At 43.2% G+C, this 20,925-nt stretch overlaps 1 protein-coding gene across 1 annotated transcript; it reads right to left on the reverse strand.

Annotated features, from left to right (window-relative positions):
- Positions 1–2,056: 2,056 nt before the first annotated feature.
- Positions 2,057–19,960, reverse strand: LOC142923783 (exosome complex exonuclease RRP44-like; the record flags this gene model as incomplete). The annotated part of the gene is made up of 3 exons (XM_076064761.1): positions 19,934–19,960; positions 4,042–4,197; positions 2,057–2,179 (listed from the first exon to the last, which is right to left on the reverse strand). Coding segments are annotated over exons 1-3 (306 nt in total), but the record flags the coding sequence as incomplete, so codon positions are not given.
- Between the last annotated feature and the right edge of the window lie 965 nt (positions 19,961–20,925).

Here is a 20,925-nt window from a genome sequence, read left to right on the forward strand (position 1 = left end):
GTTCTATAATACGGTAGTTGCGTACCTCAAGAACACCGCGTTTTGGAAAAATCGTGTTATAATAAATAATATATTCAGTTTAACACGTAGGCTTTCGCGACCAATATTATTCATAATAAAGGTTTTTGGGTTAGATCGCGTTTATTTATAAATGTGTCGTAACCCTCCACCACCCGACACGGCCAATCAGCAAAAAAAGTGTCACGTTGACAAAAGACAAATAATTCACTACTTCAGCCCACCGGTGTGTTGAAGAGTTAATCCACATTTACAGTTTGAGTACGACGTTTCGCTGGTAAATACTTCCAGCATCATCGGGCAATTCGCCAGAATGGTAAAGCCCTCGCTTGCTCCCGGTTTTATATAGAGCAGCAGGGTGACGTCATCACTTAACTCATCAGGTGCAGTGATTAGAGGCGGAGGAGGGGGTAATGTAATTATATAATCGATTAGTAATCAGTCATTGGTTATGATTAATAATGAGTTGTAGATTAGTAATTCTTTAAATCAAAATGTAATGTGTATTTATTTAATAATACGCTTCCAGGCCGCACTAAGCCGGTAGCTGTCAGAGCGATTAAAGTTATTCTTGTTCCTCTCAATTTCAATGGATTCTCTAATTAGTCTTTGCCAGATTTTGACAATGTTGCAGTGGTGTGTAAAACTAATTATTACTGGCAAAGACTAATTAGAGAATCCATTGAAATTGAGAGGAACAAGAATAACTTTAATCGCTCTGACAGCTACCGGCTTAGTGCGGCCTGGAAGCGTATTATTAAATAAATACACATTACATTTTGATTTAAAGAATTACTAATCTACAACTCATTACTAATCATAACCAATGACTGATTACTAATCGATTATATAATTACATTACCCCCCCCTCCGCCTCTAATCACTGCACCTGATGAGTTAAGTGATGACGTCACCCTGCTGCTCTATATAAAACCGGGAGCAAGCGAGGGCTTTACCATTCTGGCGAATTGCCCGATGATGCTGGAAGTATTTACCAGCGAAACGTCGTACTCAAACTGTAAATGTGGATTAACTCTTCAACACACCGGTGGGCTGAAGTAGTGAATTATTTGTCTTTTGTCAACGTGACACTTTTTTTGCTGATTGGCCGTGTCGGGTGGTGGAGGGTTACGACACATTTATAAATAAACGCGATCTAACCCAAAAACCTTTATTATAAATAATATATTATATGGGGTAAAGCGCAGTCCGCAATAACGCGTGAGATGCGTAACACAGGCTGAACAAAGACTAAGGAACGTGGGTAGCATCTAGAAGCATCCAGCAGCATTCCGCCTTGTGTGATGCTACGCCGAGGCAGCCGTTACGACCGCTTATTCCTACTCGCGCGACGTAGTTCCATTCATTCAACCGAGTTATATCCAGTTTGGATCCGCGTTATACAAAAAATGCGTTCCTTCATACATTCATCATCGCGTTATATCCAATTTGCCAGTTACAGGAGGTATAGGACAACAGAATGCAGCTCAAAATGCTAGCTATACATATATTTTTTCCATCCAAGACCGGAGTTTATATTTTATTCCTGTGTTATAAGGGTATTACGTTCAGGGGCTAAATGCCAATGTATGGGTCTGATAGCTACGGGAGAGCCTCAGGAGAGAGTTTGTGTCATCTTGCCACCCCCTCCATTCAAGGAGCGCAGACTACAGTGGTGTAAAATGTAGTCCATAGTTTGGGTTGCATGGCCACAATCGTACAGGAGCTTGTTTTTAATGCACTGCTATGTATCTGTATGAGTCTCTATGAATCTCTAGGAATCATAATGGGTCTCTCTGTATCTCCTATGTATCTCTGTGTCTCTATGGGTTTACTATACGGTCCCACAGTTTGGGTTGCATGGCAACAAGCGCTATGCTGTGGCTTGTGCCATTAATTTTCGGCCCGCTGACGTTCCGATGCGGCGAGCGTTTGTTTTTTGTGCACTACTGCTGGCGCAGCAAGCAGCAACAGCAGCATGGTCACAATACAAATCGGTGGTATTCCGAGGTTGCGCGTCGCGCCGCACGGTGAGTACCTCCGGGCGGACGAGGTGCATGCGGATCCGCTGGTGCTGCAGGTTGGACGAATCCAGCGACACGCGCACGCACACGTGGTCGAACATGTTCAGCGCGATGCCCTCCACGCACAGCGTGGGGTCCTACACAAACACACAAAGACATATCTCCAATGTAGCCTTAACAGACTGTTGGGGCAAGTGCTGTTGGCGAGGAGCACAGATGAAGGCCGGCACGGCACACAAGAGGGTGGGTTGCCAGCGCCATGCCCGGCCGCCTTTGTCTCCCCAGTGGCGATGTTTACACACCGCAGCAGGCATTCAATTGAGTTCCGAGTCAACCTAGGCGAGGCCCAGGACCGGTTCAGATAATCATCACTGGTGTTGACCGTGCGAAGGAATCGAACCCAAGTCGCCGGGATCGTAGCGCAGAGCGCTAACCGCTACACTACCGCTGACTGCTCTCTGCCAAGTGCCCTGCACACAAGCACGGATTGACGTAAACCCAACGTTATTATTCATACTATTACATGGGTCACTCAGAAAAGCCTCACTGATTCTCAAAACGTTTGCATTCAAGGTCACTGCTACGTCTTTGTAAAAGGAGGCGAACGATTGATATGTGCTCCCCAAATAAGTAATTTGCATGTAATTTGCCAACCTTGGACCATGATGCTGGCACACGAATAACGTTACAGGATCTTTTAACGTCCACTGTTAAAGCGGATAGCCTGTAAATATTTTATGCTTAATACACACCACAGTTTCGATTTAAAGATTTCGTGACTGCAAGGATTCATCTTCTTTGGTTCTTTCGGTAAAGTCACGTAGAATGAGAATAAAATAATAAATTGATAAAATAAAATAACACAATAATATTCTCACGACGTTTCGGCCACAACACAGTCTCGTCCCTTCACCTGATGAAGGCCGCTTGTGTTGTGGCCGAAACGTCATGAGAATATTATTGTGCTATTTTATTTTATCAATTTATTATTTTATTCTCATTCTACGTGACTTTACCGAAAGAACCAAAGAAGACACACCACAGTATTAACCGGAGTGGCCACCGAGTTTGAAACACAAATCTCCACAACACACAGCGAATGCAATACCGCTTGGGCCACCTCACCGCGAGCTGAAAATCAGGCATGAGAAGCCGATGGCTGCAATGACCAAACCAACCGAGGGATCGTGATGTGCGGGCCAGCCAAGGAATTTTAAAGCCTTATTTGGCCATCATTAAGGAGTAGATGCAACCCCCCTTAGGTTATATGGAGTGCACAATTGCAGTTAAGAACATACCTAAAATATGGCTGCAAATGTTGACCCTTTTGAGCTTCTGGTCCAAATTAGGCTGTGTGCATTATCCACGCAGAGTGGCAATGTAATGCGGCATGCAAGGCATGCTGGAAAGGACTGGATCCACTGATGACAAATGTGCTTTTTGCCATCTAGAGATCACTTTTTGCATCAACTACTATTTCCCTCATTTGTTTTTATTCTACAAGTACTTTTCTGCCCTTCGAGTTTCTCATTGTTTACAGAAAGCATTAAATTTTCTCTATAATTCTTCCGGATCTGAAGGATTTTACTGTATTTTTAATGTGATGTCCTCTCCGTGACAATACGGGCTCCGTCATGGCAGTTATTTCCAAAGCAAATTTAATTGTGACAGTTTTATATTTGAAACGCATTTACATCATTTAATTCAGTTTCAGTTTATTTTGGTATAGCCCTGTGAGCCATCCGGCTCTAATGTATCCACCGGTGTAACTTCCTCTGTAATAGTCCACACTGCCAAATGGCAAAAAAAACGGAGCTTCGTATCTCACTGCGTTCTTCCACCTTAAACCAAGTGTCTGTGTGTCTGATAGAAACCTAATCGTAGAGAGATGGTCAGGGGGCTTGGGTCCCAGTGCATTAAGCCAGTCCTGGGTTTAAATGCAGAATTCAGCCGTTCAGGAAATGCCAATGTCTCCCGGTTAAGTGAACACATGCCCTACCTCCTCGTCGAAGGTAACGTTGAGCTTGAGATCTTTGGAGTCAAAGAAAACCGTCCCCTCCAAGCCGTACTTGGGAATGAGCACCACCACGGCGTTTTTGCGCGCAAACAGCACGAAGCCCTCTTCGCTCACCACTCCCTTGCTCTTGAAGAACAACTGAGACCACAACAACAACAGCCGTTAATCACCGCTACGTGGCAAAGAGCAGACACACGCGCATCACTTACCAAGCCCATAATTATTTAACAAAATTTAAGGTATTTTTCCGCATCCCCCCGCTAATTTATTCCAGTTGTGCTATTGGCATCATGTCATGGGGATTATTTTGAGTTCAATCGTGAAGGTACAATGTCAATTGTATTGACTATAATCCTCCATCACCTGACAGAGCCAATCAAATCAAGTTGTCACATCATGGGTAAATGTGCCAAGTGACTAGGTTTTTCAGTAAACACAGAAGAATGCTGAAGAGCAATGTCAAGTGTAGCCAACCAGTACAGCCACGGCACCACCACACGTAAGCGTGCGAATAGAAAACAATTGATTCTTACTACACGCACAATACGATGCCTGCTTTCGTGACCTTACAAATGGTTTTCAAGAGACGAATGGACGCATTATCAGGTGCCTAAGCACACGCCGTGCAAGCTCCACGTGGCCCACACTTCCGCCTCCCACCTGCGTGTGGAAAGCTACAGACGAGCGTTGGGCGTACTGCGCCATCTTGTGGCGGTAGTTGAGGTTGTTGCAGAGCTGCTGCTGCTTCTGCTTGTCGGTGAGCGTCGGGTACGTGGGGTCGGCGCCCACGCACACGGCCAGCAGCCGGTGCACAATCACATCCGAGTATCTGTAACGGTACAGGGAGACAACAACAACAAGATTCACATTTGTTGTAGCCTCTATTTAATATGAAGATTAAATTTACAGTAGATACAGGCTGCGGTATGGCCACGAGATGCCAACGGAGCAGCGGTATTAATCCACCAAGCACCGCGATTCATTCTGGTGGATCTCAGCGGGTTTCACGATCCACCAGAAAGCTACGCAAACAATGACTCAGATAGATTTAACGCTGTGATAGAATACTGTACTCTGGACATACCACGTTCTAGCACCATCTGCTGGTGGAAATTATCTTTGTTAATCTTCTTTGGTTCTTTCGGTAAAGTCACGTAGAATGAGAATAAAATAATAAATTGATAAAATAACACAATAATATTCTCACGACGTTTCGGCCACAACACAAGTGGCCTTCATCAGGTGAAGGAACAGAACTGTCGGGACGACAGCACTTCAATGACTGCTGCTAAGATTCGCAGTGTCGTTTAAACTAGATGGGAGAGGTAAAGCGCCTTGACAAAGGAGTTTACATACCAAACAGGATAATTTAGCATTGAAATAGCTGCGTTAAAGTGTTGGATCAGCAGGGTGTTAAAGTCAGAAATTAGCATGTAACTGGGAGATTAGCATGATGTTAATGTGAGGGATTAGCATGTGACTGGTCACGGAAATAGCTATGTTAAAGTCAAATTTTCCATCTCAACAAAGGCATTTAGTATATGGACGCTAAAGGACTGCAACTACCCAACTATCATACAATAAACCGATGTGAAAAAAAACTAAGTAGAAACTTCATCAATATAATAAATGTACTCAATATATTCTTCAATAAATTGAGCTATAAGCATAAAGTAACTGGGTATACACTACACTATCTAATGAATACCATATAGTAAACTAATAAAAAAACTAAAATACAAACTACATAAATGTTATCAATAAACTCTATATACTCTCCATCAGCTGAGCTACTAACAATAAGTCGTTATACATTACAATGCCATATGGCGAAAAAAATGGGTGGCGGTTTTTTCCTTCTTTCCAACGTTAGCACCACGGAGAGCGACGAGCCTCGTTCAGACGGACGAGTCCATCCATGCTCGGAACGGAGGAGGGGGGAGAAACAGCCACGATGTGCTGCTCTGTCCTGTGTTGCGTTACAACCATGCCATAAACTAGACTACTATACATTGTAATGTTATACCTTCCAATCTAAACTACATTGTATAATATCGTATACACAGCCCAATGTAAGCTCTAACATTATGCATTATATTGATATGTCTCCAAATAAACTTTTTCCTACATTACACAACTATACACCGTAATATACACTACCATAGACAAACCCACCCTTGAATTATACAATGCGTTACTTTAGACTACCCTATACTTTAGACTGTAAAATATTAGACTTGTAATATTACACTATGTATTATTCTACCAACCCTACTGTATACCACACAGCTGTATATTCACTATAAAATTACAATACTATATATTGCCTTATGAATTATGTTAAACATTACAATGTTATACTATTTATTATTATATAACATGCTATAAACCAGGGGTGTCCAAACTACGGCCCGCGGGCCAACTGCGGCCCGCCATCCATTTTTAATTGGCCCGTATCAAAGTTTAAAAATATAATGGACTATGGCCCACTGTATTGCATTTCTTAATTTAAACACTAGATAGCGCTATTGTCTTGAACAAGGCAGCGTCTCCACAAAGCAAGCAATCGTAGAAAACATTTGCTCAGGGTCACCAGAAATGCCGGAACCGAAGAGATGCAAGATTGCAAGCGAGTGCAGAAAATTTCAGACTCGGTGGAAAAATGATTTTTTTCATAGAAACCAAGGGGAAGTGTGTTTGTTTGATTTGTAATGAGAGTGTTGCCGTGATGAAAGAGTACAATGTACGACGGCATTATGAAACGAAACATCAGACCTTCACGTCCTACACTGGCGCCGAGCGGAGAGAGAAGGTAAAGCAAATGGCAAGCTAGCCTGCTAACGCAGCAGCAGGGTTTTTTTTCCGTGCTAACAAAGCTCAAGAAAATGCAACAATAGCCAGCAATGAAGTAGCTCAACTCATTGCCCTACACGGGAAACCTTTCTCAGACGGTGACTTCATCAAACAGTGCCTCACTAAAGTCGTGGGAATGTGCCTGGAGAAATTGCAGGATTTTAACGATGTTAGTGTTGTCCAGAAATAAGGTTGTGCGGCGAATTGAAGACTTGTCGGCTAACTTAAAACAGCAAGTGTCAGATAAAGCTTGTGCTTTCGATTTTTACTCGATTGCATGTGATGAGAGCACAGATGCCACGGACACTGCACGGCTGTTAATTTTTTTGCGGGGAGTTGATGAGAATTTTTGCATTATGGAGGAACTGCTTGATCTTCAGAGTCTAAAGGGGACAACAACTGGGAAGGACATGTTTGAAGCTGTGCCAGATTCAATTAACCAGGCTGGACTTAAATGGGACAAGCTGTGTGGAATTACAACGGATGGGGCTCCAGCAATGACAGGCGAGCGCAAAGGAATGGCTTCTATGGTGAGTGCCAAGGTGCAGGAGAGCGGAGGTGAGACTGTTAAAATGCACTGTATGATCTACCAAGAAGCCCTCTGTGCCAAGATAATCCAGCTTGGCGATGTGATGAACACAGTTGTGAAAAATGTCAAAAAAATATATGGCCCGAGGGCTTTACCACAGAGAATTGCAAGCGTTCCTCTCTGATGTCGATGCTGAATACGGGGACCTACTCTACCATTCTCAAGTGCGCTGGCTCAGTCGCGGCTCCGTGCTGCAGTGGTTTTATTCCCTGAGATCAAATATCGACAAGTTTTTGAAAGAAAAGGGCAGACCTCTCCATGAGATCAGTGACCCTTTATGGTTGGCAGGCCTGGCTTTTTTAGTTGATCTCACTGATCATCTCAACACCCCGAACAAGAGACTACAAGGCAAAGAGCAGCTGGTACCACAGCTGTATGTGCACATGAAAGCATTCCGTGCGAAGCTCCGTCTCTTCGAGTCACAACTGCGCAACTTCAATGTAGCGCACTTCCCCACGCTGACCGAAATCAATGCGCATTTCCAAATGCCAAGCTCTCTGCAAAAATGTGAGAATGTGTCTGTGATCACATCTCTCATGACAGAATTCAGTCAGCGCTTCCAAGATTTTTCTGTCATTGAGAAGGAAATCACACTGTTTGCGGCTCCGTTTTCAATGGATGCAAAAGAAGTGGAGGAGAGTCTGCAATTAGAACTGATCGAAATTCAGTGTGATGATTCTCTGAAGAATCAGCATCAGCTTCTCTCCCTACCTGACTTCTACCGGAGTTTGGAAAAGGCCAAGTTTCCTCTGATGAGACGCCATGCAAGACGAATGATGAGTCTGTTCGGCTCAACATACATATGTGAGCAGACATTCTCTCTGTTAACGCTGAACAAAAGCAGGCTGAGAACCAGAACGACCGACAGCCATCTACGTGACGTCCTTCGCATCTCAACCACCAAACTTACTCCTGACCTGCCAGCTATCCTTCAGACCAAAGCGCAGCATCACTGCTCCCACTGAGCGTAACATTATTCCCATTACAGGTGAGTTAAAAATATACACACCGTTTTCATTTGTTAATAAGCCCAATTACTTCATAAATTCAGTCAATTAAAGTTGATGACAATTTTTTTAACAAACGTTAGTTGATGTGTTAGCAAGCCCAATAATTTATTTGTGTAATAAGCTTGAAATATCCACATCCCCTATTTGTCTTCTTGTCTCTCCCTTCATATGGACAATGAAGGGGAATTAGCACCCTAAGAACCAATCTGAGGCTGTCACTGAGAGAATTACCTGCCAACCTTTTTGTAAAAAATAAAATTAAAATCTACTAATGAAGCGCTATGATGGAGGCTTTTTTTCTTCAAACATGTTCAATAATCAAACGTAATTTACCTGCATTTGATTGATTTTGACAATATTAGTGCATGAGAAGTGAGGCAGTATACCTCACGTCTAGTGAGTGGCCCAATCCTTCGTATATTTTTCTGTATGTGGCCCTCGGGAAACAAAAGTTTGGACACCCCTGCTATAAACCATACCATTGACCGTCGTGTGAAAGGTATTAAGAGGCAGTGGCAGCGAATGGGCTGCGATCTGAAAGTCACCATAAAATACAATCAATTAAGTACCAAAATGGTTTATAACATCTTTCCAATGGTTACTAAGCCAGAATCCATCTTCTCGGTTGAAATTGTTTCTGTGTTTGTATATGTGGATGGCCTCATGAACGAATCTCTCATGGTAGCCGGATGGCTTGCAGAGAACGTCCGTCTTGGAGAAGTCAATGTCATGTGAGCCCACTGAATTATAAGTGATCTGCCACGGCTGAGGTGCTCGTTCTACCGTGTTTCAAGTCTGCTTTATATTCACGGATGCGGTCCCAGATATGTCGTTTGGTTTCTCCAATGTAACTGCTACCACAGAGGCAACATAGTTTGTAGACGCCCGGGTACTGTATGTCTGGAACCACATCTTTTACAGACGGAACCAGATCACGGATTTTATGTACTGTGTTGAATCGGACCTGGATCTTGTGTTTATTCAGGATTTTGGAGATCTTTTTTGTGACCCCCGCAATGTAGGGTAAGGTGATGGTTTTGAATGGCTCCTCAAGAGGATCCTTCTTCATGGCTGGAGTGATGGCTTTGCGGATTGTGTAGTCGGAGTAACCATTAGCCTTGAGAGCTTGGTGTACGTGCTTAAGTTCACTGGCAATGTGTTCCTGGTCGGAAATGCATTGAGCTCTATGCTATAGAGTCTTGATGAGGGAGTTCTTCTGACATGGATGGTGGTGGGAATCCAGTTTTAAGTAAGCATTCGTATGCGTAGCTTTCCTGTGGACAGAGTGGCTCATTGAACCATCAGGTCTCCTTTTAATTAGGACATCCAAAAAGGGTAGCTTGCCATCTTTTTCGACCTCCATGGTGAATCTGATGGCTGGGTGTATGGAATTGATGTGGTTGAGGAATTGGTTTGTGTTATGGTCGAAACGTCGTGAGAATTTTTATTGTTTTATATATATTTTATTATTTTGTTGTTTCCCTTCAACGTGACTTTACCGAAAGAACTAAGCATATTAATTACTGCAGTCACGAAAGCTTTAAATCAAAATTTCATTGGAAAGACGTTATAAACAATTTCAGTTCTTAATTGATTGTATTTTATGGTGACATTCAGACTGCAGTCCATTCGCTGGCACTGCCTCTTCACACGACGGTCAATGGAATGGTTTATAGCATGTTACATAATAATACATAGTATAACATTGTAATGTTTAACATAATTCATAAGGCAATATATAGTATCGTAATTGTATTGTGAATATACAGCAGTGTGGTATACAGTAGGGTTGATAGAATAATACATAGTGTAATATTACAAGTCTAACATTTTACAGTTTAAAGTATAGGGTAGTGTAAAGTAACGCATTTTATAATTCAAGGGTGGGTTTGTCTATGGTAGTGTATATTACGGTGTATAGTCGTGTAATGTAGGAAAAAGTTTAGTTGAAGACATAAATATACTGCATAATGTTCGAGCTTACATTGGGCTGTGTATACGATATTATACAATATAGTTTAGATTGGAAGGTATAACGTTACAATGTATAGTAGTCTAGTTTATGGCATGGTTGTAACGCAACACAGGATAGAGCAGCACATCGTGGCTGTTTCTCCCCCCTCCTCCGTTCCGAGCATGGATGGACTCGTCCGTCTGAACGAGGCTCGTCGCTCTCCGTGGTGCTAACGTTGGAAAGAAGGAAAAAACCGCCACCCTTTTTTTCGCCATATGGCATTGTAATGTATAATGACTTATTGTTAGTAGCTCAGCTGATTGGAGAGTATATAGAGTTTATTAATAACATTGATGTAGTTTATATTTTAGTTTTATTAATTCGTTTACTATATGGTATTCATTATATAGTGTAGTGTATACTCAGTTACTTTATGTTTATAGCTCAACGTATTGAAGAACATATTGAGTACATTTATTATATTGATGTTTCGATTTAAAGCTTTCGTGACTGCAATGATTCATCTTCTTTGGTTCTTTCGGTAAAGTCACGTAGAATGAGAATAAAATAATAAATTGATAAAATAAAATAACACAATAATATTCTCACGACGTTTCGGCCACAACACAAGCGGCCTTCATCAGGTGAAGGGGGCGAGACTGTCTGGTAGGACAGCGCTGGAGTGAGAGAGCCACGTTCAGATCACGGCTTTTAAGCTGTGTGAGAGGAACAAAGAGCCTTGACAAAGGAATTAGCATAAAATTTAGCATTGAAATGGCTGAATGATTAGCTTGTGACTGGTCACAGAAATAGCTATGTTAAAAGTTAAAGCATACACATCCGCAGAGGCACCCATTGTTAAAAGGAATTAGCATAGAATTTAGCATTGAAATAGCTAAGTTAAGGCATACACATCCGCAGAGGCACCCCTTGACAATGGAATTAGCATAGAATTTAGCATTGAAATAGCTGAGTGATTCGCTTGTAACTGCTACAGAAATAGCTACGTTGAAGTCAGAGCATACACATTCACCGAGGCACTTAGTACAAATCAAACAGGAGAATTTAGCATTGAAATAACTAGGCGAATTTAGCATTGAGATAACTGAGTGATTTGCTAGTGACTGGTCACAGAAATGACTACACATCTGAGCTATTCACAGTACTATATAGTGAACCAATAAAACTAAAATATAAATTACCTTCATGTTATCAATAAACTCTATATTCTCCAATCAGCTAAGCTACCAACAATAAGTCGTTATATATCACAATGCTATATGGCGAAAAAATGGGTGGATTCTTACCCTCAAATTTCCGCACCACGGATAGCTACGGGCCCTGTTCAGACGGACGAGTTCGTCCATGGTCGGAACAGAGGAGGGGGAGAGAGACAGCTGCGAGGCCCTAGTATACTCCATGTTGTAAACCATACCATTAACCGTGGTGTGAGAGGTATTAAGAGGCAATGCTGGCGAAAGAGCTGCGGTCTGAAGGTCATCGTAAAAATACAATTAATTAAGAACAGAAATGATTTAACACATCTTTCCAGTGGTTACTAAGCCTGAATCCATCTTCTCGGTTGAAATTGTCTCTGTGCTTGTATATGTGAATGGCCTCATGAACGACTCTCTCATGGTAGCCGGTTGGTTTGCAAAGAACCTCCGTCTTGGAGAAGTCAATGTCATGTGAGCCCACTGAATTGTAACAGTGATCTGCCACGGCAGAGGAGTTCGTCCTACCGTGTTTCAAGTCTGCTTTATGTTCGCGGATGCGGTCCGAGATATGTCTTTTGGTTTCTCCAATGTAGCTACTACCACAGAGGCACTTTAGTTTGTAAACGCCCGGGTACTGTATGTCTGGAAGAGCATCTTTTACAGATGGAACTAAATCACGGATTTTGTGTACTGTGTTGAATCGGACCTGGATCTTGTGTTTATTCAGGATTTTGGAGATCTTTTTAGTGACCCCTGCAATGTAGGGTAAGGTGATGGTTTTGAGTGGCTCCACAAGAGGATCCTTCTTCATGACTGGAGTGATGGCTTTGCGGATTGTGTAGTCGGAGTAGCCATTAGCCCTGAGAGCCTGGTGTACGTGCTTGAGTTCACTGGTAATGTGTTCCTGGTCGGAAATGCATTGGGCTCTATGGTATAGAGTCTTGATGAGGGAGTTCTTCTGGGATGGATGGTGGTGGGAATCCGGTTTCAAGTAAGCATCTGTATGGGTAGCTTTCCTGTAGACAGAGTGGCTCATTGAACCATCATGTCTCCTTTTAATTAAGACATCCAAAAAGGGTAGTTTGCCATCTTTTTCGACCTCCATGGTAAATCTGATGGCTGGGTGTATAGAATTGATGTGGTCGCGGAATTGGTCTAGAGCAGGCTGGCCATGTGGCCAGATGACAAAGGTGTCATCAACGTACCTCTTCCATAAGGTCGGGCGTAGAGTGGCAGTCTGGATGGCGTCAGTTTCAAATTTTTCCATGAATACGTTGGCTACAACCGGAGATAGGGGGGAGCCCATTGGGGTGCCCTCAGTTTGTTTGTAGAAAGTTCCATTCCAGGTGAAGTATGTGTTGGTTAAGCAATGTCTCACCAGGGGGGGTACATCAGTATGCAGTCCTTGATGAACCAGGTCTTCAATGATAGCGATGGTGTCAGGTACCGGGACTTTGGTGAACAAGGACACCACATCAAAACTGACAAGCAGGTCGTTTGGGGACAGGGAAATGTCTTTGATTGTCGATACCAGGTGAGTAGAATTTAGTACCGCAGAGGTGGTTTTTCCAGTGAAATGTCGCAGTATATCAGCCAGAAAACGTGCCAGTTTGTAGGTGGGGGAGCTGATAGTAGAGACGATGGGACGAAGGGGTGTATCTTCTTTGTGTATCTTTGGAAGGCCATATAATCTTGGTGGTCTGGCAGCAGAGGGTTTCAACGAGAACTGTTTGATCTCATCAATTAATGCTGTTGAATCAGAGATAATTTTGTTCGTTTTGGTGACCAGGCTGTTGGTGGGATCTCTTTTTATTTTTGTATAGCTGCCATCGTTGAGTAGTTCTTGAATTTTGTTGTTATATTCTGTTTTGTCCATGATGACAGTGGCATTGCCTTTGTCGGCTGAGAGAACGACAATATCATCCCTCTTTTTTAATTGAGATAATTCAAAACGTTCGTCTTTGCTGATGTTGCTGGGTGGCAACTTAGCGTTTTTGAGGGTTGCAGCGATTTCAGATCATGCTACGTCTGCAGAGATGTGACTCAAGCCCTTGAGTGCAACGTCGACATGGGCAATGATATCATTAACCGGTAAGTGTCTCGGTGTGACAGCAAAGTTTAGACCTTTAGCTAAAACGGATTTCAGACCATCAGAAATGGAACTGTTACTGCGATTAATTACGACTTTGTTGATGTCTATCTTTTCGGTGTGTGGATCCGATTTTTTGCTGGAGAGGTGATTGAATTTGGAAATCAAATTGTCCCTACATTTGTTCGACATAGTGGCAGCCGAAGAGGTAGTCATATTGTCTACATGTTCCCAATCCGATGTAGACATTGTTGCTGTCAATTTTAAGTGTGATTTGTAGAGTGTCTTGTCTAACTGATCGAGTTCGGTGCGTGTAAGTCTGATTTTTTCCGAGATAAGAGCGAAGCTAGTTCTAGCTAGAATTCGTTTTGCATTGAGAGAAGTTGCAACAGCAGAGGTTAGTGTAAATGCGGTTGGTATTACCTTAGAGTCGCGGCATCTCTTCAGAAAGGTGAGAGACTCGATTAGTTGAGCCTTCTTATCCCGAAGTCTGTTGAATGATCTTAAGGATGTGTGGAATTTGAAACTGACGCCATCCAGACTGCCACTCTACGCCCGACCTTATGGAAGAGGTACGTTGATGACACCTTTGTCATCTGGCCACATGGCCAGCCTGCTCTAGACCAATTCCGCGACCACATCAATTCCATACACCCAGCCATCAGATTTACCATGGAGGTCGAAAAAGATGGCAAACTACCCTTTTTGGATGTCTTAATTAAAAGGAGACATGATGGTTCAATGAGCCACTCTGTCTACAGGAAAGCTACCCATACAGATGCTTATTTGAAACCGGATTCCCACCACCATCCATCCCAGAAGAACTCCCTCATCAAGACTCTATACCATAGAGCCCAATGCATTTCCGACCAGGAACACATTACCAGTGAACTCAAGCACGTACACCAGGCTCTCAGGGCTAATGGCTACTCCGACTACACAATCCGCAAAGCCATCACTCCAGTCATGAAGAAGGATCCTCTTGTGGAGCCACTCAAAACCATCACCTTACCCTACATTGCAGGGGTCACTAAAAAGATCTCCAAAATCCTGAATAAACACAAGATCCAGGTCCGATTCAACACAGTACACAAAATCCGTTATTTAGTTCCATCTGTAAAAGATGCTCTTCCAGACATACAGTACCCGGGCGTTTACAAACTAAAGTGCCTCTGTGGTAGTAGCTACATTGGAGAAACCAAAAGACATATCTCGGACCGCATCCGCGAACATAAAGCAGACTTGAAACACGGTAGGACGAACTCCTCTGCCGTGGCAGATCACTGTTACAATTCAGTGGGCTCACATGACATTGACTTCTCCAAGACGGAGGTTCTTTGCAAACCAACCGGCTACCATGAGAGATTCGTTCATGAGGCCATTCACATATACAAGCACAGAGACAATTTCAACCGAGAAGATGGATTCAGGCTTAGTAACCACTGGAAAGATGTGTTAAATCATTTCTGTTCTTAATTAATTGTATTTTTACGATGACCTTCAGACCGCAGCTCTTTCGCCAGCATTGCCTCTTAATACCTCTCACACCACGGTTAATGGTATGGTTTACAACATGGAGTATACTAGGGCCTCGCAGCTGTCTCTCCCCCTCCTCTGTTCCGACCATGGACGAACTCGTCCGTCTGAACGGGGCCCGTAGCTATCCGTGGTGCGGAAATTTGAGGGTAAGAATCCACCCATTTTTTCGCCATATAGCATTGTGATATATAACGACTTATTGTTGGTAGCTTAGCTGATTGGAGAATATAGAGTTTATTGATAACATGAAGGTAATTTATATTTTAGTTTTATTGGTTCACTATATAGTACTGTGAATAGCTCAGATGTGTAGTCATTTCTGTGACCAATCACTAGCAAATCACTCAGTTATCTCAATGCTAAATTCGCCTAGTTATTTCAATGCTAAATTCTCCTGTTTGATTTGTACTAAGTGCCTCGGTGAATGTGTATGCTCTGACTTCAACGTAGCTATTTCTGTAGCAGTTACAAGCGAATCACTCAGCTATTTCAATGCTAAATTCTATGCTAATTCCATTGTCAAGGGGTGCCTCTGCGGATGTGTATGCCTTAACTTAGCTATTTCAATGCTAAATTCTATGCTAATTCCTTTTAACAATGGGTGCCTCTGCGGATGTGTATGCTTTAACTTTTAACATAGCTATTTCTGTGACCAGTCACAAGCTAATCATTCAGCCATTTCAATGCTAAATTTTATGCTAATTCCTTTGTCAAGGCTCTTTGTTCCTCTCACACAGCTTAAAAGCCGTGATCTGAACGTGGCTCTCTCACTCCAGCGCTGTCCTACCAGACAGTCTCGCCCCCTTCACCTGATGAAGGCCGCTTGTGATGTGGCCGAAACGTCGTGAGAATATTATTGTGTTATTTTATTTGATCAATTTATTATTTTATTCTCATTCTACGTGACTTTACCGAAAGAACCAAAGAAGATATATTGATGTTGTTTATACTTATTTTTTCACATCGGTTTATTGTATGATAGTTGGGTAGTTGCAGTCCTTTAGCGTCCATATACTAAACGCCTCTGTTGAGATGTAAACTTTGACTTTAACATAGCTATTTCCGTGACCAGTCACATGCTAATCCCTCACATTAACATCATGCTAATCTCCCAGTTACATGCTTATTTCTGACTTTAACACCCTGATGATCCAACACTTTAACACAGCTATTTCAATGCTAAATTCTCCTGTTTGATATATAAACTCCTTTGTCAAGGCGCTTTACCTCTCCCACCTAGCTTAAAAGACGCTGGGAATCTTAGCAGCAGTTATTGAAGCGCTGTTGTCCCGACAGTTCTGTTCCTTCACCTGAAGAAGGCTACTTGTGTTTTGGCAGAAACGTCGTGAGAATTTTATTTTTTATTATGTTTTATTTTTATTATTTTATTTCCATTCTACGTGACTTTATCAAAATAACCAAGAAGTTGCATAAAGTTGTTGCATGCTTGGGCTCCAGATGCCGAAATTACCTTTTAAAAAACGGCCAGTCTCATCAGATCTCAGAAGCTAAGCTTGCAGCGCCCAGCCCTGATGGTAACCCGGGGATACAAATTCATGTGGAGAAACAAATGTTCGCTTGTGACGACCAAGACTACGCCTGTCCTCCCAAGGACAGGCCTCACTGATTCCGAAGACTTTCATTTTCAGGAGGGTCCTGCCGAGTATTTTTGCAGTAGGGAGGCGATGTTGTGCTGTGCAGTGCCGGAGAGTAAGCTCATGCAGCCGGTCCACCCTGTCCTCTCTCCTCCCGTCGGGACAGGACGGTCATAATAGCGGTCAGAAACACCCTCCACGTCACAAAACAGTTCAATTTCTCAATCCGCAGGTCAGCTCAAATCTGTATTGTGGGCGTTCCCTTGTACTCTACTGTGTACGTGGGGCTCTGGATCCAATCCCCTGATCACCATTGCATTCACTTAAATAATAATAAATTCTCCTGGCCACCCATAGAAAATTAGAGTGCACAATTATACGTGTGATTCATCGTGTGATTCATCACAGGCGAGCTCAGACCGGCCACACTTGCAGCTTAGGGCCTCGCATTAAGGGAGGGGGGGATCTCTAAATACGAAACAAGAAATGGACACGAGGTTTCGAGTTTTAACATAATTGCTTAATAAATAAAGATCGGTGAGAAAAAAAGACTCTCCAAAGCAGTTATTTTCATTCTGCTGACAAAAATATACAGGCATTCATAGAAGGGGCCTCTTAAACTTGACAATGGCATAGGGCCCCAGCAATGCCATCATCCGGCTCTGCTGCCGAGTGTCATCCCAATGAAGTAATTTGCAGGTAACTTTAGCATTGGGATGCTTGGCCAATACCCAGTTACATTGTGATTGTGTGTTTTCTAGCTATGTGAGCAAACTGGATAACCCATACAGAACAAAGGTGAGAACGTAGAAAACTCCGCAAAGTGCCAGTCGGATCATTAACCAAGGCCCTTCTTGTTGCGAGGGTCAAAGATCACCGCTGCACCACCCTGCCACCTGAAACGATAATAGTTCGCTTATAATTTTTTCGTTAGTGTGTACATTTACACGCGATAATCACATCTCATCTCAAGCATTTGAAAAGGGCAGCCTCAGTGGCAACTGTTCTCTGTGTGACACACGGTTATTCAGCACCTAACCTGTAAGCAGGTCAAGTGCTGTTTGCTGCGAGCAATCCCAACTGAGTGAGTCGCAGTGAAGTTTTTTTTTACATGCCAATTTTCGCCTGTGATGCTGACACACGATGGCCATACATTATTTTAAATAATGTCTTGGGATCGTTTTTATTTTTTTACGTTGAATTTTATTGAGTAAATCACGAGCCCGTTACAGTGCGCCACGGGACTGCACGTCATTCGAGTGGTGCATTCACAATGCAACCGGACCATTTATTAGGGGGGGCTGACGCGAAGGGGGGAGTGAGGCCCGCGCCCCCCCATAAACTGGGGGGGGGGGGGAGAGGGGGGCATTGTGACAGGCGTAGAAGAGTTGTAGTTGTAATCTGCTCCACGTTTGTCTTGATAAAGGAGACCTGTGCAACCTGCTCGGTGTGTGACGTGCGTGCTCCTCGGTGTGACGTGTGTACCGCTCGGTGTGTGATATGTGTGGGTGTAGGAGAGGCCCCTTACCCTGGTGCATGGCAGTCGATGACAAGTTCTACCGCTTGATCTGCGATGGCTACTGCATGCAGCCACCCCCCTGCTGTCCACCACAAGTGTAAGCTGCCCCCCCATACCTCCCACACCAGGTTTTATCCACTGCTGGACTGATGCGTTTCTATTGTCGATGCAGGTGGCTGACGGAGGAGAGTGCGAAGTGTTTGTTCTGGGATATTCTTTGATTTTAATTGTAGTGATTTAATTAATTGATTGAACAATTGCTTAAGGGTGAATTATGTGATGTGTTATTAGCAGTGAGTTGTGCTGGCTGGTTCAGTCTCGTTGACACGGCCATTATGAACCCTCTTAGTCTGGAATGTCCTACTTCCAGACGTACGTGCTGTTGCGACCCACAGACTCCTCACATACAATGAGGGAAAAAAGTATTCGATCCCCTGCTGATTTTGTACGTTTGCCCACTGACAAAGAAATTATCAGTCTATAATTTTAATGGTAGGTTTATTTGAACAGTGAGAGACAGAAAAACAACAAAAAAATCCGGAAAAACGCATGTCAAAAATGTTATAAATTGATTTGCATTTTAATGAGGGAAATAAGTATTTGACCCCCTCTCAATCAGAAAGCGGCTCCCAGATGTCTTTTATACAGGTAACGAGCTGAGATTAGGAGCACACTCTTAAAGGGAGTGCTCCTAATCTCAGCTTGCTACCTGTATAAAAGACACCTGTCCACAGACGCAATCAATCAATCAGATTCCAAACTCTCCACCATGGCCAAGACCAAAGAGCTCTCCAAGGATGTCAGGGACAAGATTATAGACCTACACAAGGCTGGAATGGGCTACAAGACCATTGCCAAGCAGCTTGGTGAGAAGGTGACAACAGTTGGTGCGCATCATGGAAGAAACACAAAAGAACTGTCAATCTCCCTCGGCCTGGGGCTCCATGCAAGATCTCACCTCGTGGAATTGCAATGATCATGAGAACGGTGAGGAATCAGCCCAGAACTACACGGGAGGATCTTGTCAATGATCTCAAGGCAGCTGGGACCATAGTCACCAAGAAAACAATTGGTAACACACTACGCCGTTAAGGACTGAAATCCTGCAGCGCACGCAAGGTCCCCCTGCTCAAGAAAGCACATATACATTGAGGGAAAAAAGTATTTGATCCCCTGCTGATTTTGTACGTTTGCCCACTGACAAAGAAATGATCAGTCTATATTTTTAATGGTAGGTTTATTTGAACAGTGAGAGATAGAATAACAACAAAATCCAGAAAAATGCATGTAAAAAATGTTATGAATTGATTTGCATTATAATGAGGGAAATAAGTATTTGACCCCTCTGCACTTGGTGGCAAAACCCTTGTTGGCAATCACAGAGGTCAGACGTTTCTTGTAGTTGGCCACCAGGTTTGCACACATCTCAGGAGGGATTTTGTCCCACTCCTCTTTGCAGATCTTCTCCAAGTCATTAAGGTTTCGAGGCTGACGTTTGGCATCTCGAACCTTCTGCTCCCTCCACAGATTTTCCATGGGATTAAGGTCTGGAGACTGGCTAGGCTACTCCAGGACCTTAATGTGCTTCTTCTTGAGCCCCTCCTTTGTTGCCTTGGCCGTGTGTTTTGGGTCATTGTCATGCTGGAATACCCATCCACGACCTCACCGTTCTCATGATCATTGCAACTCCACGAGGTGAGATCTTGCATGGAGCCCCAGACCAAGGGAGATTGACCGTTCTTTTGTGTTTCTTCCATTTGCGAATAATCGCTTTAACTCTTCTCACCTCTCACCAAGCTGCTTGGCAATGGTCTTGTAGCCCATTCCAGCCTTGTGTAGGTCTACAATCTTGTCCGACATCCTTGAAGAGCTCTTTGGTCTTGGCCATGGTGGAGAGTTTGGAATCTGATTGATTGATTGCTTCTGTGGACAGGTGTCTTTTATACAAGTAACAAGCTGAGATTAGGAGCACTCCCTTTAAGAGTGTGCTCCTAACCTCGGCTCGTTACCTGTATAAAAGACACCTGGGAGCCAGAAATCTTTCTGATTGAGAGGGGGTCAAATACTTATTTCCCTCATTAAAATGCAAATTAATTTATAACATTTTTGACATGCATTTTTCTGGATTTTTTTGTTGTTATTCTGTCTCTCACTGTTCAAATAAACCTACCATTAAAAATATAGACTCATCATTTCTTTATCAGTGGGCAAACGTACAAAATCAGCAGGGGATCAAATACTTTTTTCACTGCCAATGAACATCTGAATGATTCAGAGGACAACTGGGTGAAAGTGTTGTGGTCAGATGAGACCAAAATGGAGCTCTTTGGCATCAACTCAACTCGCCGTGTTTGGAGGAGGAGGAATGCTGCCTATGACCCCAAGAACACAATCCCCACCGTCAAGCATGGAGGTGGAAACATTATGCTTTGGGGGTGTTTTTCTGCTAAGGGGACAGGACAACTTCACCGCATCAAAGGGACGATGGACGGGGCCATGTA

The sequence above is a fragment of the Petromyzon marinus genome, unplaced genomic scaffold (genome assembly GCF_048934315.1).
Source record: "Petromyzon marinus isolate PM22_M1 ecotype Great Lakes invasive population unplaced genomic scaffold, UKy_Petmar_22M1.pri1.0 PM_Scaffold_7, whole genome shotgun sequence".
NCBI classification, from domain to species: domain Eukaryota; kingdom Metazoa; phylum Chordata; class Hyperoartia; order Petromyzontiformes; family Petromyzontidae; genus Petromyzon; species Petromyzon marinus.